A 27,950-nucleotide genomic window follows, 5' to 3' on the forward strand; every position below is an offset into this window, starting at 1 on the left:
ATGATTTGTCTTAACTTTGGAAATTTAGGAGGTTATTATAGTCACACAGAACACAGGAATTATTAATTATTTTGAGTGATTCTTTTAAGCGTGTTCTCCATGCATATGAACACGCTGAATTTGTCACTATAAATATTATCAACATTTTGCTCCTTTCACAATTTTTTTTTAAATGCCGTCAGCTATGAATCATTCAGGAGTAAATTTGAAATGGAATTGAAGTTTTGATTGTCCAACATTCAACAAAACATTTGGTTAATAAGGATAAAAATATTGCGTCTAGAAAGTTGGAGTCCTGGGGCGGTATTCTGAAAGCTCAATTAGCGCTCAATTAGCATTTTGGTATTCTGAAAAGTCACTTAAGTGCCCCTTTCCTTATTTGGCAGGGTTGCGTTGCGCGCACTTGCAATAATACGCGTTATGACCGCGCGAAGACTTAATTGAGTAGTTACGAGACTTTTGGTATTCTGAAAAGTCTCATAGCGCTCAATTAGCGGACTTTCCAGTGGGGAAAGATAATGGTGATAAGAGGTCCATTAAGTCTCACCATATCTTGCTAAATGTTGCTTTCATTTCGTATAAATATCATCAAATCGGTTTAATAGGAGGAAGGAAGAGAATAAAGGAGAGAGCTAAAAAGGGAATAGAATAAAGGGGGAAAAGGTGGTGTATAGAAACAAGTAAAATAAGGAATAAGGCCTAGGGACTATATTTGGTAATAAATAAATTAGAAAAGGGGGAAAAAGGAGACAGAAATATTTGTGTACTTATAGGGAAAACATGACTATTATTTTTCTATATTTTCTTTTATTATTAGCATCATAAACTATTTTGTTTTTGCACACTTTTTTTGACAATAATGAAATTGCCAAATCACGGCAGATGCAGCAATGTGCAGGAGTGAATTAAACCTTGTTTCTGACAATGAAAAAATAAGCATAGACCCCTTTAGTATTTAAAAGAATATAGAATAAAATACAAAAGAAAAAAATAGTGAAGTGATGCCATCGTTTTCTCCACCTATAAAAACCTATGTCATAACGTTTGTACATCAAATTTCAATAAAATTTCGGCTTTTTTTAAATTATGCTTGTTTGATTTTTAAAATATGTTTATTCAAATTTTGTTGGAGAAGATTTCTCATATAAATGAAAAGTATGTAGTTTTTAGAATAAGTAGGAATTAAGTTAAAGAAGACCCCCCCCCCCCCCCTATCATGGCCCCGAGACAGAGGCAAATAAAATATTGTAAAAAAAAGAAAAAGAAAGAAAGCTACAAATGGATTCAATGGATAGGGGGTTGTGAAAATCAGAACGCGTTCGAAAAAAAGAGAAAAGCACAAAGGTACAATAAATGAGAGAGAAAGGGAAAAGACAACAATCAACACGAACCTCTAATCTCCGATGCAAATATGCTTAAGCATTATTTTTCAGCAAAAATTCTTTGTATCAAGATCGTGGTGCAGTGCACCTGCAGCAGCCGGGCGCTGCGCTGCAAGGCAGCAAAGTGAAGAGACACTGCGCGCTAGGAGAAAAATTTACGTTGTAAGAGCGCATTTGATTGGTTAATTCGGCTCAGTAGGGAGTGGCCTAAAGGGACTTAATTGAGCGCTAATAGAGTTTTCAGAATACGAATTTGGAGGTACATTAGCGCTCCATTAAATGGGTAACTTAAAAGGATATTTAAGTGGAAACTTACGAGACTTTTCAGAATACCCCCCCTGAACGAGCGCCAAAGCCGCACCCTCTCCATTGACGCCTGTGATTTCTTTAATTATTCACGAGCTGTTTTTTTTTTCTCCTATGTCTTTTTTTTCATGTTAGCACCCCCTGATAGATGCACCCGGGGTCCCCCCCCCCCCCCGCTTCCTCCGTTACCATTTGCAAATGTAAAAAAAAAAAGAAATCATTCGATGGTTATTTTAAAAGCCAAATTGCTCTGTAAGGGGGAAAAAATGAGCAATCGTTTAACTGACCTGAATTTTAGAGGTGAGTGGTAGTCGTTTTTTAGACCATTAATTCGATCTTGATCTCGATGTAGTCCGCACCAGAGCTAAAAATGTATATAAGAAAATAAAGGAATGATTAACAAGCAATGTATAAGAATAATATACAACGTTTTGAAAAAAAAATATGAAAAAACGTATGAAGTAAACTGTCAGTAATCAATAGTACACTGTAAAAAAGATTGACCCAATACGGGGTAAAATGGGAACATGCATGCTGGTTGGGTAAAAAGATTTTACACAATGTTGCGTTAAAATAGCCCAATACGGGTTAAAATTATATCCAGGAATGATGCATGTTCCCTTCCCATCCAATATTGGGCAAAATTTTACTCACTGCTTTTAGAGTGTAACGAAAAAAAATTGTGTATTTGTATGTTTCCACTTTCAACTTTTCATACAATTGTTATACAGTTGACATAGTAGCATAAACACATTGAAGTATATATTATAAAGGTTAACATGATAATACAATTGACAGCTTTCAAAACAAAATATAAATTGAAAAGGTGGGATTGTTTTAATAATTATAATGGTTAGGATTAAACTCCGTACTATAATGTCATGAGTCAGGACACCAATATATACGGACTGTGGTAGCGCATGAGCATCTAATATGAATTATCAGGTTTTCTTCTATGTCTACATAATATCATGGCACCAAGAACTGAGGAATACGGAGTGCAGGAGCATTACGCATCCGCATCTGAAATGCATTTACAACGTTCTGTACTTTGTCTGCATAATGTCATGACATCTGTGATAAGGCATGTAAGGGGTGCGGTACTAGCGCAGCACTCGCAATGTGCTGAACGCAAGCTTGCGACTAACGCTTACCTGGCCAAAGCTTAGAAAGAAAATCTGGTTATGCGTGAGGTTGATACCGGGTAGTAAAGGTTCCTCCTTTCCTATTTCCTCGACAGAATGTCTGTAGGCCTGTAATTGATCAAATTCCATTTGGAGATTTGGTTATAAACCTTATACAAATTGATAGAAGTAGAGGGCAAATACTACGACACATTGGTTTTACATAAGAATGATGCTACAACATGACATAATATATTAATTGGATTAAAACATATTGAATCGTTTTAACGGAATACTATTAAAAATTAGGCTTGTGCCATCACTGGGTTATCGCGTCGGGTCGGGCAATCTTGTATAACCGACCACTCGAGAGAAGGGCCCCGTCATTCCCAAAACGTCCGGTCCACTTAATCCGACCATTTGAGAATCTTGCAATAGTTTTCACAAAACATCGGGTACACTGGACTCAGCCATTCGGAAATTTAGGGCGCCCTTTTGTCGAATAGTCTACTTACGCGATTACACGACCGGACGCGACAAGCCGATGCATGACTTACGACTAATACATACTATTCTCGGCGAACAAAATTAAATAACAAAAATAATGTACGATTAATTCGTGGCTTTATTAAACAGAGATATACCCTTTTCAGATTCTGGTGTCACAATGACATAACTTTCATGCATGTTTGTCTGGAACCAACCGATAGACTTGATTTAGCTCCCCGAGGAAGGGGGGTTAAACCCCCGGCTAGAAGGCCCCCCTCCAAGAAAATCAACGTTAAATTTCGCGGCTGCTTCACACCGGTTCTCTGCTATAGCCAGACAGGAATACCGGCAGAGCTATTAACTATGAGCTATCGAAAAATCGGTAGATTACAGAGGACAAACTTATTACATGTATTATATGTCATTATAATGCCTTCCCGCATGAGAACCCCGATGAGAACTTGGGTGAGGCCTAAATTTCACGAAAATTATCATTCGTCAAGTGTATACCGAATACCCGCCTCTCCGCTTTTCAGAGCAGATGAGGCCTTAACTGAAACTTAAAGCGTGACGCCCTATAGCTTGCCTAAGTTAACAATGTTTAGGCGGCATAATTTGACAAATTACCGCCAAACGAGAATATATTTTATTTCGGCCGCCAAAACACTTATTTTTCATTCATTCATTCATTTGCTTATTAATCATTGACTTTTATTTGTAAATATCATTATAATAGTTAAGTAGGCATCCACGACTCTCATCAAGAAATTAAATAAATTTCATAAATTAGCTTTCTACGGCCTTGGAGCCGGTGTCGTCCTAGACACAATTACCTGAAGGCATTTTTTTTGTCAATAGCGAATCTTTCGCACGTTCAATTCCGTTGAAAGCCAAGACAAAATAAAGTATTTTTCATCAAAACGCGCGCAAATCCTTCGCGCACCTTGCGCCCAGTACCGATTCTTGTTATTCTGCGCATAAATAATACAGACTGTGTGCTTGTGACGCGTCACCTCGTCAACCGCGCCAACCCAAATTATACACAATCTTATGACCTAGCTAAATCATTTTAAATCGTCAAGTCGTCTTTAAAATACATTATGATGATAATGGTGGTGATGATTGTGAATATGATTTTGAATGGAGATCATTAATAACTTACTTATACAAATGGTTATATTTTTCACTCTTTTTAAATAAACAATCTCTCCTATATCTCAGTCGTTGGCCGTAAGGTCATTGCACTTTATACTTATACTCTTCCAAAGTTTTCATCAAAGTTTTACTCTATCCACGCGGAAGAGTCCACTAGCTGGGCTTAAGACATGACAAGTAAAACATAAAAGTACACAATATTTTATCACCACTCACGGGAAGCAATTTTGGGGGCCTTTTTTACAAGCCAGCTTCAGTCTCGCCTGTCTATCCATGATAATAAATGTTGTCAATCTTTTGTCTCCATTGTTTAGAATAATCAATGAATAATTTATCTGCTTATGATGTGAATACACTCATTATCGTCCAAGTTTCATTACACAATGACGTAGAACCTTTTCTACTCTAGAATATTAAAAGAGCTCATTTTGGCATCCTTGTGCCATTTGCCTCAATAGAAAACAACCCATTTTGTATTGCATACATTATTTGAAAAAATAAATAACTAAAATAACAGCAGACAAAATCAACAGTATAAATAGTGATGATTAGAACAAAACAGACACAGAGAATACTATACGAATAAACAGTCAATTGTTGATAATAATGTACATGATAATGATAAAAGCGTTTTAATCCATTATTTTTATTCTTGGATTTTTAACCTTTAATCTTGTGAGAGGGTTATACGCTTGTGGTCCCGGTGAGTAAAGGCAATTTGGTACACATTTTGAAAAAATATCATAACGGTGGTAGCCGCTGTTGCAACCAATAATGCCGCAGCAAAGAATAATGTCACACCTTAACAGTCAACACATACTGCCGTAACCATAACGTCGCGAGTTATAACGCATTATGCGTTGACTGTGACGTTATGCGTTGGATGAATATCGCATAATGTCATTTCCTGCGACATTACGCGCGTTTTAACAACGTTATCGGTTGTAAGAGCTCCTTCCCCATGGTAGCGCTATCCCTGAGCGTACCACATAATATACTTGCTGTTTAACATGTACTACATGAAAATATACAATGCACTTGAATAGTTATGCCACACAGCAAAAACTGTGGCGTTAACCGGTGTACATAGACGACCACACAGTTGTTTTACACCGGTGTTAAATTGGTGGTGTCAGTTTTACACCCATAGGTGTTATTACAACACCTTTTGTTGTTATATTTACACTCTTTGGTGTTATGTTCAATCTCTAGGGTGTAGTTTTAACACCTCAGTGTGTGGTACTCTATTAGCACCAACTGGTATCAGTTTTAACACCACAGTTTTTACAGTGCATGCTCCGTATATTCCAATGGTATTTTGTTTTGAATAATCTCAAGGAAACCAACAACTCCGACTGCGGTAGCAAAAATAGTTATACTCACCATGAAAGCCTCTTTTAATCCTCCATTATCAGCAATATTCTCTCCCAAAGTCCGCAAGCCATCAATCTATAATACGATAAAATCACGAAATTTTCACGACCCACTGTATTGATACGGTAATGTATATAGAAAACATTTTAAAAGCAATGGCACATCGACCAAACTTGTATGGTTGTGTAAATTCCCTGTGAAATTCTGAAAAAAAACTGATTAGATGATCAAAGTGTATAATGTGAAAGAAAAAGAATAAACATTGACAATCATATAGGTCAACTCTAAAGTAATAAAATGAGTTATAATGTCTAATAAAGCAGTGCAGATGTGGATTAAGGATTTCAACACTGGGTGGAGGGGGAACAAAAATGTGCCATAATCTGCGTATCTTGTTTGTCAGTAAAGCATGAAAAAGTAAGATATCACTTCTAACTTCATAAAGAAGGGCTACGTACCAATTGTCTGAAAAGATATATATGTATCGAACAAAACTGCCCAAAAAGAAATCATCACTTAAAAAGTCTCATAACAAGGTTGCAGAAAATCATTATTGGTTATTTCTTGATTAGAGGAGGTCCCACGTCATCTATGCCCCCCCCCCCGGATGGCCCACAAGAGACCCGACCACCAATCAGTGGGTTAAAACACTATTTAGAGGAGTTCCATCAAATTTTGAACTTCTTTGCTCACCCTTGCGCCAATCGTCTACATTCTAATTCAGTCCATGAAATACCCAGGTCATTATAATTTCATAAATACTGAAACAGAAAACGAGAAATTTCATAGCATCCAACACATAAGAGGTCGGGCGCGGAGACTCTAAGGAATTTCCCAACATCGTCGTATCTTTATTGACATAAGCTTATTTGTATATATGTGATTTAATATAAAGCATCGACTCCAGAGTATATGGCGTAAGGATCGCGGCATCATGGCAGTACGCAGCGGAGGGGGGGGGGGGGCAATTCCCCCACCGAAATTGTAAAACTTGTATTTTCTTACTAAAAATGTTCACAAAATTCACCAATAGTATGCACCAAATCATATGTTTCCACAAAAGCACCCTAACATGCCTAATGACATACTCGGTCCCTTCGCTGTCTCGCTTTTGTTTTTTTTCAACAAACTATACGTGTCCTGCCCCAACCAAAAAGTTTCTGTGTACGGCGATGCGCAGCATAGGTGGCGCAGATCTCGTCTTTTAATAAGCATTTTCCTTCTCCCCCCCCCCATTATTTCCGGTCCCCTTTTCTGCTAGCTCTTTTCCCTTGTTTCAAATTCAAAAATAATTGAGGCAGTCGCCCTCTGCCCAATATGGCACCGCCCCTGGTGATATACTCACGTTCATTCCTAGATCTTCATATTGATAACTGGAATACTGATCAATGAGACATTGTGTTTTTCTACGAAATGACTCGCTCGACGAATTCGTCCACCAAATACCTAAATTTCCATCAATATCAAAATGACGTCCTGTAAAAAAAGGGAGAAACAAGCACAAAAATAAACCATAAGCGTAATAAGCAATAATTTCTTGATTTATCTGACACCTCTTTCAACTGTTTAAAGGGATGCATATCCCTGGTTATTTCGAACATTCAAGTCATATCAAAATGTTTACTTGATTACCAATTCAATAATTCACTTGCCTTTATCGTCGAATGCATGCGTTAATTCATGTCCGATGACTACGCCTATTCCACCATAATTCATAGATCTGTTAACATGAGGCACACAAAAAAACACAGCGTAATATTGAGTCGTAGAAAAAAGAGAGAAAATTAAGCCTCCAAATTTCCGAAGAAGGTATTGGGCTTCATTTTATAGATAGTAATTAATGACCGAATGTCCTATCATATATTTAAAAAAAGACGAAGAAAAGTTCATTACCTCAATAATTTTTGTAAAACTAAAAGAAAACCGATTACGAAAGAATAGGATAGACCACAACGAAAGGGGTTCGATGAATAGTTAAGTTAATCCTATTTTACCGCTTTGAAATGTGGAGAAGTATACTTATTCCATTAGGCAGTTGCCAAGCCAACTTAGACGATTGTCATTCCAAACCTCATTCAAAATATTCATTGATTTTGATTACCTCGAATGTCGACTGCTGAAGTACGGTGGCTGCAAAATAGCTGCCGGGAAAGCTTAAAAGAAAAAAAAAAGAAAGACAATGACATTATGTTCATGATCACGCATAAAATCATATAGAAATAAAGTTTAATTGGGGTTATTGTCAGGCTCTATTGGTGTATAGTATTTGCTACATCACAGAGACGCACTTTGCCCGATAGCCGTGGGGATCATGATGCGACGTCTTTGGGAGTTTTTTTTTCTCCTGGGGGGAGGTGCAGTGACGTCTGAGAGATGCTTTCGAGACGTCGCATCGCAGCGGCAAGTATACTTGGAGGCTTTACAGCAACATTTCCACGTCCAAGCGACGCGTCGCTGGGACGTTCTGTTGTTGACATAGGGACCGGTACTCGTCTGCACCAAAGAGATACGGTCTGACGTTCACATTATTAGCTCTCAAAGATAACTATCTAGAGAGGAACTATATGCGTGCCTTTTTAATTTGTCATGTCAGGGACCCGATGCACATGCAGTGGTATCTTGCAAGGAATCATTGATTTTGACAGGAGTTGCACCCCCCCCCCCCCCGTCCCCATCCCTGGCTGTCTACCTAGGCATTTTTACAACCGATAATGTCGCAGATTGCGACATTATGCCAAGAGCGTCCGACGCATAATGTCGCAGTCAACGCATAATGTCGCAGCAAATTTCTAACGCATAACGTCACATGTCGCAACGCATAATGTCACAGCGGTATTTTCTTCAGGACTCGAGCTACAGATAAGGTATAAAATATGCTTTCACTGAGTATTTTTAGACACGAGAAAGAGAATTAAGTGATTTTAAATCAGGATTACTCTTTGTATGGATATTTATCGGTTTATTGCCATTTCGTCTAGTGCCTTTTCCCAACTATCGCATGGTCTGATATCATTTCGTCTAACATTAGTTAGTCAACTATCAACAGAGTCCAATAACCATTTCGTCTAATAACCATTTCGTCAAATAGCCAGTTGGTCTAATAGCCGTCTTGTCACTCATTTCTTTCTCGTGTCTCAAAACACTTAGTGAAAGCATATCTTATCTGTAGCTTGAGTCCTGAAGAAAATACCGCTGTGACATTATGCGTTGTGACATGTGACGCTATGCGTTAGAAAAACTACGACATTATGCGTCGGATGCTCTTGGCATAATGTCGCTGAGATATATGCGACATTATCGGTTGTAACATGCATGTGCCGTGACGCAAGAACTTTTAGCATATAAATACCTCGAAGAGAAATGTCACAAGAACGTGGGAGATACTTACTGATTACATTACTGGAAAATTGGTAGTAGGCGTTTACAACCAAAGGAACAGTAGACCACTCGTATCTATCGACTTTTTCATCAAGTTTAGCAAATAGTTTTCGTGCGTGTTCTGACATGATCTGGACAGCGTTTTCAAAGTATCTATCCACGGTAATATTTATCTATGAAAAAAAAACAAATTGAAATTTAACACAATCACTGTCGATGGAATTATACTTTTATAAAAGTAGTATTAGGCGACAGAATTGAAATGCCAATTAAAAATCAGTATGAAATTAAAAATACCATCGGTGTTTAAACAAATAAATAAAAATCATGCTTGCACTGTGACAGTACAAATTGCAAAATGCTCGTATAACAACATTAACAGATACTTTCCTTTTCTAATAATGAATAATAACTTGGACAGAAATGCACCTTTTTTCCATCTTAGTAAGATGCTCATGGCACAGTGAAGAAAAAGAAAAGAAATTAAAACCAATTAAAGAATAGTTAAATCTGCTATTCCAACAATCAAAGCTGAGGAAAAATATCTTTAATTTGAGTTTTTTTTAAAGACTAATTGATCTTCAGTGCTCCTTACAAAGAGGATAATAACAAAATAGTTGTAAATCATTAGTAGACGATTTCCTATACATCATTGAAATAATTTTATTTCTATCTACAATCTACATGGATAGAATTTACTACCGGTGTGACATTTTACAGACATTTTCATGTACTAAAATGAAATCGGTAGATAGGACCTACTATAAGACTTGTAGAAAAAATAAACTCTTCAAGTCTTGCTATAAAAAGTATCTTAATTTAGACGAGAATCTTTACTTACTCTTTCATAGACCCCATCAAGATATGTAAAGTTTAATAATTTTTCCTCGTATCCGATTTGTTCCCTTATTGCGTAAGCCTGAATGACATGAAAAATGATGTTAAAATGCAAATCAGCAAACAGTTCAGGTATATCTATTTCGTGTATATGTCAATCTATGTTTCTAATATTACAAAAACAAAAATAATTTACAAATGGGTTTTTACCAACGCTCACTAACTTCTAGTCAATTTTTACCTCTTATTCATTGTCTAATATGATATTAAAATAAAAACTATTGGGAAAAGATGAATTCCAGATTTAATGATTTCAAAATGATTTCATACATAATCCAATAAGATAATTACGCGAAAAGGGCTCCTTGCATACATAAAAGAAGGATTCTGGAAAAGATCCTGTAATTGCTGAAATAATTACTTGCAAATAAGCATAGGATTGGTGAAATATATGGTATTTTCTCCAATCAATAATACACTTAATTTCTAGTTTCACAGACTACTTTTATTTATCTTTGATATTGCGATGGTCGTATATTTTCTCAATTAAAAACAGAAATATTATACATGTCATATAAGACACAAAGGGAAGAGAATAAGAAATAGATTTTTACAGACACTTTTAAGGTATGTGACTTCAAAAAAAAAATCAAAATTAAATTCATTTCCAGCGCACCTTATTGGGGCAGTGTTTCCTGTAACGTTGCCGCTCGTTTCAAGCATTAAAAAGCATTTTCAGGGCTTGATGTGACATCAAATTGGACCCGTTCAGCCAGAGATTTAAAAGCCAAATAAATATTAACCTGTAAAGACTGATTTTGGAACATATCACAAATATCCACGACCTGATGAGATTTCGCGAGCACGACTCTCACCTTTTGTAATGCTTTTTGTTTTGTTACGTCATCCATCCAGTCTGTTGTGTTAAGAATATTATATTGGGTGTTCCTTAAATGACCGATCATCTTCAAAGCCTGGTCAAAAAGAAAGAGAAAAAAATGTTTCATATTCAGTCCATTAGATATAGGCCTATGATGAATTCATCAAATAGTTATTCAGAATGACAGTCTCTTGCATCGATACATGTTTGATGTCGTATATTATTTATTTATCTATCTATCTTTTTATATATTTACTTATTCATTATTATATATTTGTTTATATAGTTATTCATTTAATAATTATTACCTATTTATTCATATAGATAGATAGATAGATTGACAAAAAATAGCACTAATGGTAAACACAATATAATAGAACATAAACAAAATGCACGGATACATAAAATACAAAGATGTAAAAAAATAATAATGTGAAATTTAATTTAAAAAATATGTTTTGAGTATATTGAAATTTATTCTACATGCATCAATACTTAGACCAATCTATCCTATTCACTAAAGAAAATACCTCAAACGATTAAGATTATATCTTTTGAAAGATTGAGGGTCATTTGAAATCCGATTGGGTAAGGGTGGGCGAAATTCCATGCCTGGGGAACATGTAAAGCTAACTAGAGAAAATATTTTTTTGCATTTGAAAGGGTAACCATTGAACTTTCTTTTTATCTTCTTAATTTCTTTGTATCTCTACAATTCCTTAAATTGTTTACTCTTTGAAATTTTCATGAAATCACAATTTTCTAGGTTTTACTCATTGAAAAAAATGATGTAAAATATTACATTTCTTCTCAATTTTTCAAAACCCAAATCTGAAAGGTCATAACATGATCATAAAGTCCATGAACCATGCATCATTTCATGTGCAGAAGGTTTCATTATACAACGTACGGGTAAAGAGTTATGACCGTTTTAAAATCAGTCTCTGCTCACGTTTCGATTAATTTAGGATTCCCTCGAATGTCCCTGGCAGTAGAGGGGTTTTGGGCCGGGTAGAGCAAGAGTTGATAAATTCAATTTCAGGTTTTGCTTTTAGAAAATGGAATACACAATGATAGGATATCAGACTAGAACCGAATAATTTTCTTGTAATCGCGTTTTAGTTGATGTTGGGGTTGCTTAGTCTACAGATAATAAATATTATAGTCCCATATTTTTTGGACTAAAAGAAAGAAATACGGTATTCACCCTGGAGTTCCAAATTCATCTCCCATTCTAACAGCCTTATCACACAGGAAAACTGACTCCGCATTCATTAATATTTTTTCATACAAATGATAATTAATTAATTAATTGATTAATTAATTTGTTCGTATTCTTGATGTTTTAATTTTGTTATTCACGCCCCCCCCCTTCCCTTCCACTCGCCCACACACACAACCCCTCGCCCTCACATCCACACACCGACACCCTTCTTACTCACCCACACACACACACACCATTTTGCCAATAGTGCGCTCTGTTTATTTGTTTGCAAATAGGCCTACCGTTTTTTTGCTCTCCACGTCAAATTTCTCTAGCACAAAGAGCGCCCCCAACGCACGGGACATGTACGAATTTGTGTTTTCAATACATTGCTTCCATCTTGCAGGCTGCCTCTTTTCCCCACTCACAACCTGTAAAAAAATCATAGCAACATTTCAATAATGCACTGAAATATTATAAATTATGTCAAGTTTGTAAAAACACCAACCCCACTCAAAAACAACAACAAAACAAAAATAACAATCTTTTAGAAATGTAGGAGCCCGGTATCAGAAGTCATATTGACAATACCGATATGATAGTTATTGGTGTCAACAAGTGAGTTTTTTGGGGAAGCAAGAAATAATGAGAGAGGCTGCATCGAATTTATATTTGAATAAATTTCGCTTTACAAAAAATCATGAAAAAAAAACATACAACCCGGAAAATAATCAAAATGTAAACACATTGTAATAAGAAAAATCGTCAGTTAGTGTTAAGTGTTTACCGCAATTATTTATTTCATATTCACTTGTATTAATATGTATGGTTATCACATATTATCTTCGTAAAAGATTTCATATGTAGTTTAATTGACTTGAGTTGAAAAGAAATAAACCAAACAGAGACAAAACTGCGAAAATATATTATCCATAATCATGAAAATATAATTGGAAGATGGTACTTTGAAAATTGACAGACTTTACAGCCTTGTTAGTGCTGCTAACTTTTAGTCGCATTTGTCAACATATTACTTCAAATAAAACGTCATATCTAACATCTTTGTAGGATTATATATTTTGTCAAAATATGTTAATATCACCTCATCATCTACACTTGGTAAATATAAAAACAAGAATACATTCAACTTCAATTCGTTTGGTTCACATTCACATGTTTGGTAACCGAAATGACAAAATAGTATAGGAGAGAAAAACGTACCTTGCGAAACGTCTGTCGTATTGAACGAGCCTTGCTGTTCATCAAATCCATTGTATATATGACAGCACGCCATACTAGATAGTTTGCAATTGTCCTGGTGCATGAAAAATAAGAGGTATACATTTATAAAGCTTGCTTCGTTGATCTCTGATGTTTAGTCCGAAAAATGAAATCGTTTTCGAGGTTCTCAACGAACGGCCAAAGATATTCATAAATATAATGAATGGCGTTTAAGTAATTTTGTATTCTGTTTAGCAGAGATCTTAAAAGAGTTATTTTTATCTATCATGTCTATTCAAAACGTAATAAAGAAGAGGGTTTCGGCAGATGGCTGTTCCCTATTTGATCCATAGTCATGATATCCTCCTTTAAATGATCGTCATAGTCTTAACATGATTAATTAGTAAATTTCACGACATTCGGTAAAATTTACACGGTCATGTTACCCGAAGAATAATACAATCCCTTCTTCCCAATATTGAGTAAGAACCTCTTTTTATCCAATAATGGAATACATGGAAGAATAAGCTGATAGATATGTCAGGATTCTAATTTTCGTTACCTGGAGGACAATGATCTAGAACCTGATTTGGCTATTAAAAAACACATCAGTCCTGCGTATAGCTTACAAATAGCTCTTTGAAACACCATACAAAAACTCCGAATGGACCAAATGAATACATAAATAAATTATAAAATGAATAAATGAACTGTAAATAAATAAATAAATGAATAAATAAATAAATAAATAAAATGATTTAAAGTAATATAGGATTTGCATAGCGCACGTATCAACCTTAACAATAAAAGGGCTTTTATTATTATTATTATTTTCATTATTTGTTTGGCGTCACCTGTGCCTGGCAGGCGAAAAGCGAACTGAATCACTATGACCCGCATGTCTCTCCTCCCGATATAACCGATTGGGGGGAATGCAGGTGGACCACTACACCGGGGTTTCCCCCTACTCTTATACGAATAGTGCAGTGGGTTCTTAACGTGCAAAGGTGGTGACTCTCCTCTACCATGTATACACGGGGCCTCCATTTAACGTCCTATTCGAGGGACGGAGTGCTTGCCATTGTAACATAGCCTGCATCTATGAAGCATGGGAGAGACGTTTACAACAACGCACTGGCTTCAGTCATCCACCCGGGGTGCCGCAAAATTTTAGGAATTTTTTTAAGCATCGCGAAACTTTTTGACGTTCTTATCCACAGTTTCAATGTTTTGGTCGTTCATTTAATGTTCGACATACCTGTTCGGCGTTTCTTGCACTATTCGATTTAGCCCCAGCAAATATTGTGGTGAATAGACGACCAGTTCCATCGAGTGATCGATCGCAGTTTTATTCATAACTAGCTGAAAGTATCTAGTCCAATTAATCTAAAAGTAAGGAAAAAATACAAAATCAAGTGATATATTTTGTTTTAAGATTCTTATTTCAATATTTCTTCATCTTCTCAATTAATTCTTCTCATGACCCCCCCAAAAAAAAAACACCAATTCAGCTGAAAATAGCTACCAAGCCCATATGTAGAGAACGAATAAATAAAATAACTTGTAAAGAATATCTGTCATTTCTCATTTTTTTCTATTTCAGTTTGACCACCGTCAGTCAGTTTCAGTTCAGGACATCGTTCTGTACAGTGATATTGCTGTATCAATTTCTTTTGATTCGTTTGTATTTTTGTGTATTTTGAGTCGGAGGATATGTGCCACTGAAGTTTGATCCCCCACAAAACATGTGTTTCATAGCGAGAACGTAATACAAAATAAATTGACAGAATGGTGATTGAAAAGTCGGTTAGAATGAAAAAAAAAACCTTTGAAACACATCCACTTTTACATTCTAAAGGATGTGACAAGTATTTCACAATGTCTGGAATGAGAAGCAATTTCATTCTAAGTAAAATGCTAATATGATCTTACTGTAGGAAGCCTTCTGTTGAGATACGATACACTGACTTTCTGATTTAATAACTGAGCTCCTCTTTTCGCGGTTGGGGTCATAGAAATCTGAAAAAAAACACAAAAGGGATTAGGAAAGTTTAATGTTATGGGGTTATTTTTCTAAGATGTAGAACATTAAAAATATTGCGGTTTGAATAGGCCCTCCTGAACCACCAGTGATAATAGTAGTAATAATAGCAATAATAATTCCAATACTAATATTAGTAGTAGTAATAATAATTGTATTTGAAAAATGCGGTCTTTCAACAAAACTCCGCTACTTTCAATATAAACTTCTCAATCAGATAATTGGTGGTGAACAAAGGTCTTTACGATTGATTTTGAATAAAATCTATGAAAGAAAAAAAAAAGAAAAAAATAAATAGACATGAAATGATATACTCCGAAAATTTGCTTTGCCCAATTGATCGTGGGCTCGGCAGCCGCTGTGCAGCACCAGATCGACGAGCTCTATCCCTTTAATCGTTGAACGCCAAACAGGGTAGCGGTAACTCTTTTTATTTCTTTTGGTCTGACGCGGCCGGGGTTTGAGACGAACGCTCTACCAACTGAACCAACACACCGGTAATATAATGATAATAATAATAACAACAACAATAATAATAATAACAATAATAGTTATAATAATAACAATAATAATAGTAATAATAGCAGTAATAATAATAATAATTGGATTTTTATAGCGCCTTTTGCCTGAAGATACGAAAGCTTATATTATTACCCCGGCTTTAGCTGCGCTGACATATAGGTGCTCAAGCATTCCAGGAATTTCTCCTACTGGGTACCCATTCACATCATCTGGGTTGAGTGCAGCACAATGTGGGTAAAATTCTTGCTAAAGGAAAGCAAGCCATGGCTGAGAATCGAACCCATGTCCCTCATATTAAGAGACGAGAGTCATAACTAATAGACTACGACGTGTCGAGACGCCCTTTCATCAACAGTTCAGAGTTTATCAAAGGCGTCTTGTCAATCTTTGCAGATATTGGTCGTTGGGAGAGGAGGAGAGTGACTAGGTATTATATAAATGCTAGCAGATTATGATGATTTCACTCTGAAACACATCAAATGTATGGAAGATGTTTATTATTGTTTTCAGTTCATTGTTTATCTTACACCCGTCTTTGAAGTAATGAATTTAAGAAAATTTCGAGGAAAATTTGTATTCTATTTTCATACATTTCTTCCCTAAAGGGATTTTCTCTGAAATGGAACAAAAAATGCTTTTGGATTTTCAATATCTGCAATTTTCTTAATAAGAATGTAAAGAAAAGGATTATACTTACGTTAGCCATCTTTTTTTCGAATTCCAGGACTTCTTGCATCTCGCGTGTGACGTTTTCTACGTCATTTCCTCCTCGTACGTAGAGTGTCATGTCTATCATGTATTTCTCATATGCTTTCAAACCCTACAGAAATGGAGGATTGATTTTCGTAAATATAGGTTATTAAACGACAATTTCATTATTTATTTATACATTAATTGTTTTTCTGTTCAATTATATCATTTTCCTACATTTATTCATGTACTAGGTGATGGGGTACTGACAACTGAAAATTTTTACGATCAGAAGAAAAAACAGAGGCAAAGAATCAAAAGGAGAAAGAAAAAAGAGGGGTAATAAAACAGGTGAGGGAATGAGAAAACAAAGAAAGCTAGGGAGAGAGGGGGAGAAAGAGGGAGAGAGAAAAGAGGAACAAAGCATGTAATCTACCTGTATTGACTCGCCTCTAAGGTAATAATCACGATTTTGTAGTCCCAGGTTTGGCTGATCAAACTAAAGCAAAAAGAAAATAATAAAAAAATGAATTAACAAGCTTCACATACATTACCCATCTATAACTTTTCTAAACACCTCATACCGCATGAACTTCCACCTCAAAACTTACAATAAAACGTAAGGCCAGGGTTTCTGTAATTAGCCAAAATACACGATATAAAAATAATAAAATCTAACGATTGGAAATTTAGCTTATCCGTACAAATTCTTTTTCTCAATTCTGTCAAAACTGTAGTTGTTAAGTTAAACCTACAGAAATAGACACAGTTCCAATCCTTGTTAGAATATTCCTTCATTGAACATGTTGAATAAAGCATTTGTTTGGGCGTTATTGATTAATTCTGACAGCAATGTTTATCAAGTTATAGCTTAGAATCCGTGCTGTTTTCTAATTTAATAAAATGTTAACATTTTAAATTTTGGGTGACTTATTTTAGGTTTGAGGTTGAAGATAATATGTCTGTGTTTGTTCGGGGGATTATTTTTTAACACCAAAAACCTAATATGTTTTTCTTGTGAATGTGATTTAACCGTCATCACTAGCTGCGACAAGTTGGCGGCGAATAAAAAAATGATTAAAAACAGCTTTGGTTCCGATACCCTATCGATAATAAAAGCCGTTTCCCCTTGTATTTATATGAATTATATTCACCCGAGTCACCCAACATATCATTTCTCCCTAACGTTCATTTTGTCACCCAACGTATATTGGCTGATTCTTCACTCAGCTTATCTCGTCATCCGATATTTATTGTCATCCAATGTTCCTCCTCTGCCGATATACCACGTCAGCCGGTTCACCTATGCAATGTACACGTCATTGAATGTACCTTGTAATCCAATGTATCCCGTAACCCAATGTATTTTGTCTGATATGTCACCCTAAGTATATCGTCACCCAACGTATCTGGTCAACCAGTATTACGTCACCCAAAGTTTCTCGTCACCCACTGTAATTCTTCTGACTTATCATCCAATGTATCTCGTCACCCAACGAATCTCGTCACCCAACGAATCTCGTCACCCAATGAATCTCGTCACCCAGCGTATCCCGTCACCCAACGAATCTCGTCACCCAGCGTATCCCGTCACCCAACGAATCTCGTCACTAAGCGTATCTCGTCACCCAACGAATCTCGTCACTAAGCTTATCTCATCATCCAGTGCATCTTGTTACCCAACGTATCTTGTCTAATTCGTCACTCAGCCTATCTAGTCATCCAATATTCATTGTTATCCAATATACCTCCTCTACCGGTAAACTACGTCAGCCGGTTCAACTTTGCAATGCACATCGTCACTGGAGGTACCTTGTAATCCAATGTGTCCCGTAACCCAACGTATCTCGTCAACCAGCGTATCTTGCCAATCAGTGTACCTCGTCAACCACTGTATCATGTCAGCCAGTTTATCCCGTCAACCAACATATCAGGTCCCCTAACGTATCTCGTCTCACTCGTCACCCAATGTACAGTATCTCCTCACCCAACGTAACTTTTACCCCAACGTATCTGGCCAACCAGTGTTTATCGTCTTCCAGCGTATCTCGTCACCCAGCGTATCTCGTCACCCATTGAATCTTGTCATCAAGCTTATCTCGTCACCCATTGAACCTCGTCATCCACTGTATCTCGTCACCGAGCATATCTTCTCATCCACTGTATCTCGCCATCCGACGTATGTCGTCGCCGAGCGTATCTCGTCCTCCATTGAATCTCGTCATCCTCTGTATCTCTCGTCACCTACTGTATCTCGTCACCGAGCGTATCTCGTCACCCAGCGTATCTCGTCCTCCATTGACTCTCGTCATCCTCTGCATCTCTCGTCACCCACTGTATCTCGTAACCCAGCGTATCTCGTCGTCCATTGAATCTCGTCATCATCTGTATCTCTCGTCATCCACTGTATCTCGTCACCGAGCATATCTTCTCATCCACTGTATCTCGCCATCCGACGTATGTCGTCGCCGGGTGTATCTCGTCCCTCACTGTATCTCGTTACCCAATGTGTCTCGTCACCCAGCATTTCTCGTCACCCAGCGTATCTCTTCACCCAGCGTATCTCGTCGTCCATTGAATCTCGTCATCCACTGTATCTCTTCACCAAACGCATCTCGTCACCCAACGTATTTTGTCATCTTACGATCTCATCGTCTGACGTTCTTCGTCCCCTACTGTACCTCTTCACCATGTGTATTTCGTCGTCAAATGGATCTCGTCTCGTGATGTAATTTTTCAACCAGTTAAACTCGTCATCTTACTTACACTTACTCGAAATGTAGCTAATCACTTCGTAATGTTGTAACCAAATGCACATAGCCACCAGTTACGCCAGCGCACGTGGTTAAATTTACATGTACAAGTAAAGTGCAAGATCTTTGTGTTGATTGGAGACGGATCCTATCGAACTAGAAATGTAACGTTCATTACCTAAAGAATTGAATAAACCAAAAGCTGTTTTTCATCATTGTATTATATAAGATATATAGGAAAAATTTCAGTCGGAATAGCAATATTGCTATTTTACATCGGACGTTCTTACCTCAAGAATGGAAATAAACAAAAAGGTATTTTCTTCATAATTGTATTAAATAAGATATACATGTATAGGAAAATGTTCAGTTGGAATAGCAATATTACTATTTTACCATAGCACTTCATCCGTGTGAAAAATAGTTATTGCCAGTCCAACCTCAGATAAACAATTTCCCACTGTGCTTTTGCAAAACTTGTTATATCCTTACCGTCATAATATGTGCATTGGAGTCGGCTGCATCAACAGAAATTCGGTTAAAGAATAGAAAGTTGCGATCGAGTAGCATCCGAGACGTAGCAAGGACCTCTTCTAATCTCCATGTTCGCTCATCATAAACACCATCGTTGAGAACGGGCCATCCTCCGAGCTTACGAAGAAGGGCTGTCAGAGGTTCAATTCCTCTTTGAGTTAGTACCTCTACACAGAAAACACAACATATTTACCACAATTATGTTTATCCGTGGTACGAGACCCGATGTTTGATAGGGGTAATAATATACTGCTATTAAAAGCACCCATGAACACTAAATACAGGTACAATATGGCATTCGCTTAAGGGACAAGTCCAATTAGAATTAGGAAAGCCAGATACAGCATTAGATCCGTCCGTGAGGATACCTTTCCCATTGAAGGCATAGCTTTTGTTTCTCAACGAATTTATAATACAGACCTCGTGATATAGACTGAATTTGAATATATTCGTAAAGTTCATTCACGTAACGAATCATTTTGATTTCTAACATTCACAATGATAACATTTATATAATTCTCAATGTATATCGCGTTTACAAGAGTATTCTATAAAATCGATCTCATACACATAATACAATTTTATACCCAATTAATAAAAAATTACGTATTGAAATATGATATAATAAGAAAAAAATATATTTTGATACAAACAGAAAGGCTGTGAATCCGTCAAGCAATACAAAATAAGAGATTTAGGTATTCATTATAAATAATTACTAGGCCTTTGACGTTATCCGTTCATCCATTTGTCGGAGTACATGCATATTCCCATTTTCTTTTATCCTATTTTGATTAAACTTTATTTTCTATTTGAATTTATCTATTTTATCTTTCAAAACACCATCTATCTATCAATAATCCGTTCCGGGCCCAACATTTTTGTTTTTACCTTAGCTTAAGCTTTAGTTCGAGCTGCCTTCCAGCGCTTATTGCATTAAAGGACTTAAACCTACCCATTCACCTCACCTGGGTTGAGTGAAGCACAATGGGGTAAATTTCTTGCTGAAAAAAAATCCATGACTGGGATTCGAACCCCCAATCCTTTGTTTAAGGACAAGTGCCATAACCGCTAGACCACGACGTTCCCACATGATCATAATGAATGAACGGTATCGCTCCAGGTGAGCATAACAAAATGTCACATATAGCCAGATACGCGTGGTGGTTGCACTTATTTTTTTTATATATATACTACGGGGATTAGCATGTTTCCGCATCATTTAACACCACATAATTGAGATGAAAATCACTTTTGTTTGTTGAAATCCATCCAGGGTGATGATGATATTGTAGCTTCAAAAGGAGAAGGTCACATTGAATCTGATTAGGATTAGAATGGAGCAAGTAATCTCACAACCATCATGGGCTAGGATTAAAAGATTGTTATCCAATATTGATTTCAATGCGATTTGCCAGACAGACGGACGCTGAGAATATTTTAAAGCAAAACCTACATCAGTGGCATAAAGAGGCCTTAAAAAACATGAGGACGTTGTGACGTGCACTGTGATAATTTTAGATTTTTGCGAGCAAGCAAAGAAAGCAGGGGGGTTGATTTGATTTGTTCGGATGTTATGAAAAACTTAAGCATAATATTCAAAGAAGTCTGGAGAAAACAACTATCGTTTACATATAAAAAAAATTAAAAGGAGTTCCACCCCAAAAGGCTTTAATCCATTTTAGGGTTCTACATCCCCCCCCCCAAAAAAGAGAGATTTATTTCTATACCTACCTTCGTTCATACATGACTTATAAAAATCTCTTGCTTTTCTGATTGCCTCTGTTTCTGACGGTGGTGGCGTCCTTTCAATCAGTTCTTATGAAAGAAGAGGGAATGCAGATTTTTGGAAGGAAGCGAAAGAAAACAAAAGATTACAGAGAGGGGGGGGGGGGATAACGTAAGTATCTGAGGTGTGAATAGTATACATTCAATACGTACAAAACCAAGACAAGCTAATCTGGACTCCGTAACACAAAGGTTTGCAATCAATCGCTAAATACCAATGACCAATCAAGATAGTCGTTGCACGCGCACTCTATTTAAAATACTGACTGGGAGCCAATCAGTGCGGTTCTTTCATACTTGCAATTCATCGCAAACCTTTGTGCTACGGAGCCCAGGGGAGCGTTTCATGAAAGGACTTGTCGGACGTTTTATCCGACTAGTCCTGTTTTATCCGACAGTTACTATAGTAACAGTGCTTCTCAACCAATCAGAATCCAGGAAAGTTGTCAGATCTGACAACTTGTCGGACGAAAATATTGATGAAATGCCCCCCCCCCCCGGTTTCAATCAAAGTATCGCCGACAGCGATAATTTTCCTTTTAATTTATTCATTTTAAATGCATCGCTAAAAATGAATAAACAACGACTAATTATACTGTGTGTTATAGCAGTTACAGAAGACGCCGATGCCGTGATATGCGCAATAAATTCAAAGTATTTGTATTAATAAACGATTATTGATATCAGTATTCGAATGTGACCACCAATGTTGGCAGATGCTAATCTCTGTAATAAGCCGACAAAGTCATGTGCTCTTTGAAAATAAAATTTAAATGATTAGATTTTCCGAAGTATTACCTCTATTGTGATGGTAGTTGTGAGAGGTATACAAAGCACTTTATAAATCCAGCTATTATTACCATATATATCTAAAAGTAATAAAGTCGTAATTTAAGATAGAAATGCAAATTTAAACAAAACTGAGAAGCAACCGACTAATAATAATTATATGCTTACCTTTGCATTGTATTTCTAAATTCTTTTTAAGTTGTGAAGGAACAGCATAATGCGAGTCGTCTTCAGGAATGACGTTTGATCTATGCCAACCTCCACATGAATATTCATAGAAATCTTCGCAGGGGTCCACATGTGGATCCATATTTGAAATCAGTCGAGCAGCTGAAAATTGAGAAGGGAAAAGAATCATGAAAGGGACTCAAATATAAAAAGAGTCAAATTTAGTCTTTATCTTAAATAAAAATGGTGAAATATGATATTTTCTTAATATCATATCAAAACCTATCAAAAACTTTTGATCGCTCATTCTTTATATTTATTTTGCCCGATACTCTACACACTATTTAAAATAGGACATTGTGAAGTGTGATATGATAACAAGTACGCATTTTTCTGGTGTTCAGTAAGCATGGTAATTATAGTCACACTGCGGAAATTGACTTAGCGATTAGCAATCGTCTATTGCCAACTCGTCCATCAATCACATAGTCTATCTTTATTTAGTCTAATGCCATTCCGTCCATCAACATTTCGTCTAACAACCATTTGGTCCGATAAACACTCCGTCTAATCACCGATTCGCCCATGACCATTTCGTCTCATATCCAGTTGGTCTAATACCAATTTTTCTTTTCATTCACTTTTCACCCAATCAACACTTAGTCCAATTAGACCAAATGGTATATGGACTAAATGGCTATAGGACCATCGGTTAATAGACAAAATTGTGAGTGGACGAACTGATGGTAGACAAACTGCAAGTAGACGAGTTGGTAATTGGACGAACTGGCAATAGACCGATTGAAAAACCTTCTATTTAAAATGACATTAAAACCAGGTTTATTATGTATGACTGCATTGGTTCGATCAATATCAATTGCATGGAAATTTATTAATGTCATAATTCGTCCTACATGAAAAGTGCAGAGTGTTCTTTGTAAACAAAGATGGTCACACTATTTATTCATTTTTATTTATCAAAATATCTTTATACAGGATAACAGGCTCAGATTAACTGTTTTTCAGCCTGGTCCTGTTGACATAAAAATAACAATATATACATAATAGATAAAAGAGTAACTTGGGTTCTGTACAAGTAATGAGTGAGTTCAATAACATTTAAAATCAGAATTATCACTAATACAAAATTGTTCAAAGATAACATAAACTACCAGTCACAGCTCCCAGACTCACCACTACCTGCCTCAGCCAGAGAACAATAGAATCAGTGGACCAAATCCATTGCTCTCCGGCCGAAACAGGCAATAGTGATTCAAAGAATGGTGACTGGTACTGTATTCATTTTTTTAATTGATGAAATGGGAAAACTATCCTGTAGACAATACAATAACAGTGAAATATAAATTAAGATGTATGGTATCCATTATGAAGTTCCATTATGAAGACAATGATGAATCATCATCTAGAAAACATTTTGGAACAAAACTGTATTTTAGATGTTGACGTTGCTGGCTTTTTATAGTTGCTGTTGATCGGATCAAACGCAACTCTTTAGGAGACGGGGTCCTGGGGCCCATCTTACAAAGAGTTACGATTGATCCGATCAATCGTAGCTCTATGGAAAACCATCAGTGTCATACATTTTTCCACAAGAAATTCGCACAATGTCCTTTGTAAACAAAAAGAAGCGCAGTGATTTTTTTTAAAGAAAACAATTAATGCATGAATATACATCATAGTTGGAAAATATTTTGAACAAACAATCATAATAGATGTTGCTGGCCGTCCATAGATGTGATTGATTGGATCAATCACAACTCTTTGTAAGACGGGGCTCTGATGTGGCTATCGCCCTTAAAAGCGTAGTAGTTGTTTAGAAATGGAAAAGAAAATTAATGGTTTAAATGATTTCTTGTAACTAACCTGATGCGACACAGTTTGGTGACGTGCAGATTTCCGTGCATTCATCCGTGCTTTGAGCCAGGCTATTCCTCTGATTTATACCTGTAGAACGGAAGAATGAGTTATCATTGGATTACCTTACCATTGTATATATCGTATACAACAGCTGTGAGAGTCCGGCAAATTAAGTAAAAAAAAACCAAACCAGAGAGTTTCATAATACACCGAATAGAGTAGAAATATCTCTAATAATGTTTGAAACATCGATGGGATAACGGATATTAATCAATACGTCTATTTTAGCACCAATGATAAATAATTAGTGGATTTCTCTTTGAAAACCAGTTTTAAACTTTAACTCGCAGATATTGCAGTGCACCTAATCTTAATCCAAACTGGTTTGGGATTTTTTTTCTTCAATTAATTTTTAGTTTCATTGTAACTTTTATTTCTTATTAATCTCAATTATTTATTTATATGTGTTTTTTCTTTAAATATTTGTATAATTTTCTTTACACTATTACATTGGAATAGGAAGTTCTTACAGTAAATCCGTTAGTAAAACGTAAATGCAGGTTCTTTATTTTGGGTTTTATCTGCATGCTTGTCATGGTAAGATGAAGGCATAGACATGTACGTGATCACACCGTTTACTTCCATCTTGTTAAGTGCCAGAATATCGCAATCAATTAGGTGAGTGTAAGAAGCAATTTGATCAAATTTGTTACTTATTGAAACTGTCGCCGTCCATTTTAAACACTAGTGAGCTGTGAGGCTTGCTTCTAGCAGAACAACAATCGCTCCCCTCAATTGGAACTTCGGGGAATTAGGTGGAGTTGAGACTCTTATAACCAACGTTTTAAAGTCTGTTTCAAAATGGTTCGCCCACACATTGACCGAATACTCTCATTTTGAGGTACGTTTTAAAGGACAAGTCCACCCTAGAAGATGTTGATTTGAATAAATAGAGAAAAATCAAACAAGCATTATGCTGAAGATTTCATCAAAATCGCATGTAAAGTAAGAAAGTTACGACAATTTAAAGTTTCGCTTATTTTTCACAAAACAATGATATGCACAACTCAGTGACATGCAAATGAGGCAGTCGGTGATGTCCCTCACTATTTCTTTGTTTGAATTATACAATATTTCATTTTTTTACAGATTTGACAATATAGACCAACTTGATTGTACCATATAGTATGAAACAATGCTAATTTCACATGTTCAGAAAGGAATTAATCGTCGTTTCACGCGACAACAGGGAGAAAATTGGAATACTTCATATTTTATAATAAAATACAAAAGAAATAGTGCGTGATGTCATCAGTCTCCTCATTCGCATACCGACATAGATGTGAACATAATTTTTTTGGTGAAATTAAGTAAAACTTTTAAGTGTCATAACTTATTTTACATCTGATTTTGATAAAATTTTCAATTTTTGCTTGTTTTTTTTTCTCTTTTTATTCAAATCAGCTTTTTGTTGGGGTGGACTTCCTTGAAAGAATCTGTATTTCAAGAGTTCAGCAACATTCCTTTTGTCATCTCGCGTAAGCTGTCGATCTGTGTGACTTATCTATGTTTTGATAACTAGTACATTGTTTTATTAAATATTATTATTACTATTATTACATTTATTTATTGAATATAATAGGATTTATCGTTGTTCTAAAACGCTACATGCGTATGACGGGCCGTCCACGCCCTACGCTTTAATTAACTCACACGCAATGTTAAAAATAATTCAAACAACGCTGTTTACTATGTGAAACGCACAGCAGTTGTTTTAAACAGTTTAAATAAGTGTTTAAAATCTTACACAACCATGCTTGAATTATTGATGATTAAACATTTGAAATTAAACTTTGTTTAAGATTTCAAACACTTGTTTAAAATGTTTAAATAACTACTGTGCGATTTCCATAGTAAAAAGCATTGTTTAAATCATTTTTAACAGTGCGGTAGTGCATGAATGACGGCCTATGGCAGGAACGACCCGTCATACATGTGTACACTCCGTATTGCCTTCATCGAGTTCATATTCTCCTTCAACATGTGGGCGGGAAAATTTACTTGTCTTAAATCCCGCGTAATCTGGATGATACCAATCGGAAAGGATCTAATGCTTTTAGAAATGCCCATTAATCATGGCATCTCACAGGATTTAATAACAATTCTTTCTATGAAATCCACCTTCATTCTTTCATTGACATTGTTTTATACCAAGCCTTAAAATTGATACAATAATATTACCCACTAACATTTATGGAGATCAAGTAAAAAGCGGTAGCAGTGTGCATGGATCTTTAGTAGAGATTCTTTATATTTATTGATTTAACCGAACCAGACAGGGAACTTTTACATTTGTTTAAACAAACGGATAAAATGCAACTGATTATTGACGTAAATATGTATGAGAAGTAGAAATCATTTAGTTTTGTCGATGTATCCTATTATAATAAGACCATTTATCATTGTAAAGTTCATACCTGACACATCCAAGCTCTCAATGACGCTGTATTGTTGGTGTCGCAAAGTGTGTGATTGCTCGCTTCTCCCTGTTGGAATTGTGTAAAGTGGGTCGCTCAGTGTATATCAAATCACATTTTCATACTTGTTTGAACTCGTTTGAAATAGGTAACTGTGACTAAATAGAAACGGTGGATATTGAAATTGTTTGAATGAAATGAAGTGTGTTACTTATATAGTTGAATTACATAACCTGCGTTAGTTGTGATAATACATTATTAGTTTCAAGGTGATGATTTGTAATTAAGATGCAATGTAAAAGTTGATTTTAGTGAGTGGTATTCGATGTATTCATGGGCAAATATCGCTGCTTATACTATTGTATAAGTTTTGGAAAAGCTGAAATGATGAATAAAATATATTTCAACTTCGCAAGGTTTCATTTGAGCAACATGTTTCGTCGGACAAGAGCAAAACACTGCTTTTATATTTGATATCGAATTAATGCATTAAAGCAATTGAGTTTATCCATAAATTCTTAAGCCGCGGTAATAGTATGCAGCGCTTAGAAATATTTGTATTAAACGCTATATAGATGTTGCATAGTATTATTATTATTATTATTATCTTGTTTATGATAATAAATTCATTTGTAAATTCATATTGTAAAATGTGAGTCGCATGACCGTGTGCGACCCACGACACATTAATTGGTACGGCTAATTATATTGAAATGATAATATCTATAGTGATGTGATGTATGCCACCAAGGAATATTATTGCTATTTTTTTTAGTCAGATGGTGTTATTGAGAGGACAATTAGTAGGCCATAGTATAGAATGTAAATAATGTCAACAATGAGGCTCCAAAATAAAAAAAAATGAAAATAAAATTCCTGAGGATCAAGCAATGGTGTGGTAATAATTATATCACTTGTTTTAAAAGAAATATTGGTATACATGTATACAATACAACACAG

At 35.9% G+C, this 27,950-nt stretch overlaps 1 protein-coding gene across 1 annotated transcript in view; it reads right to left on the bottom strand.

Annotated features, from left to right (window-relative positions):
• The window catches only part of LOC121428133 (neprilysin-4-like), a 35,652-nt gene that overhangs the window by 1,153 nt on the left and 6,549 nt on the right, over nucleotides 1-27,950 (bottom strand). The window contains exons 2-21 of the mRNA XM_041624726.1: nucleotides 26,991-27,059; nucleotides 24,520-24,600; nucleotides 22,636-22,797; nucleotides 21,625-21,708; nucleotides 19,849-20,057; nucleotides 17,040-17,102; nucleotides 16,611-16,733; nucleotides 15,283-15,369; nucleotides 14,609-14,736; nucleotides 13,351-13,444; nucleotides 12,432-12,560; nucleotides 10,921-11,019; nucleotides 10,050-10,127; nucleotides 9,219-9,381; nucleotides 7,932-7,983; nucleotides 7,483-7,550; nucleotides 7,176-7,306; nucleotides 5,840-5,905; nucleotides 2,843-2,941; nucleotides 1,976-2,052 (exon numbers count right to left, since the gene is read on the bottom strand). Coding sequence (XP_041480660.1) covers nucleotides 1,976-2,052; nucleotides 2,843-2,941; nucleotides 5,840-5,905; nucleotides 7,176-7,306; nucleotides 7,483-7,550; nucleotides 7,932-7,983; nucleotides 9,219-9,381; nucleotides 10,050-10,127; nucleotides 10,921-11,019; nucleotides 12,432-12,560; nucleotides 13,351-13,444; nucleotides 14,609-14,736; nucleotides 15,283-15,369; nucleotides 16,611-16,733; nucleotides 17,040-17,102; nucleotides 19,849-20,057; nucleotides 21,625-21,708; nucleotides 22,636-22,797; nucleotides 24,520-24,600; nucleotides 26,991-27,059 — 2,062 coding nt within the window. The remainder of the gene's footprint in view (nucleotides 1-1,975; nucleotides 2,053-2,842; nucleotides 2,942-5,839; nucleotides 5,906-7,175; nucleotides 7,307-7,482; nucleotides 7,551-7,931; nucleotides 7,984-9,218; nucleotides 9,382-10,049; nucleotides 10,128-10,920; nucleotides 11,020-12,431; nucleotides 12,561-13,350; nucleotides 13,445-14,608; nucleotides 14,737-15,282; nucleotides 15,370-16,610; nucleotides 16,734-17,039; nucleotides 17,103-19,848; nucleotides 20,058-21,624; nucleotides 21,709-22,635; nucleotides 22,798-24,519; nucleotides 24,601-26,990; nucleotides 27,060-27,950) is intronic.

This window comes from Lytechinus variegatus, chromosome 14, assembly GCF_018143015.1.
Source record: "Lytechinus variegatus isolate NC3 chromosome 14, Lvar_3.0, whole genome shotgun sequence".
Classification (NCBI taxonomy): Eukaryota; Metazoa; Echinodermata; class Echinoidea; order Temnopleuroida; family Toxopneustidae; genus Lytechinus; species Lytechinus variegatus.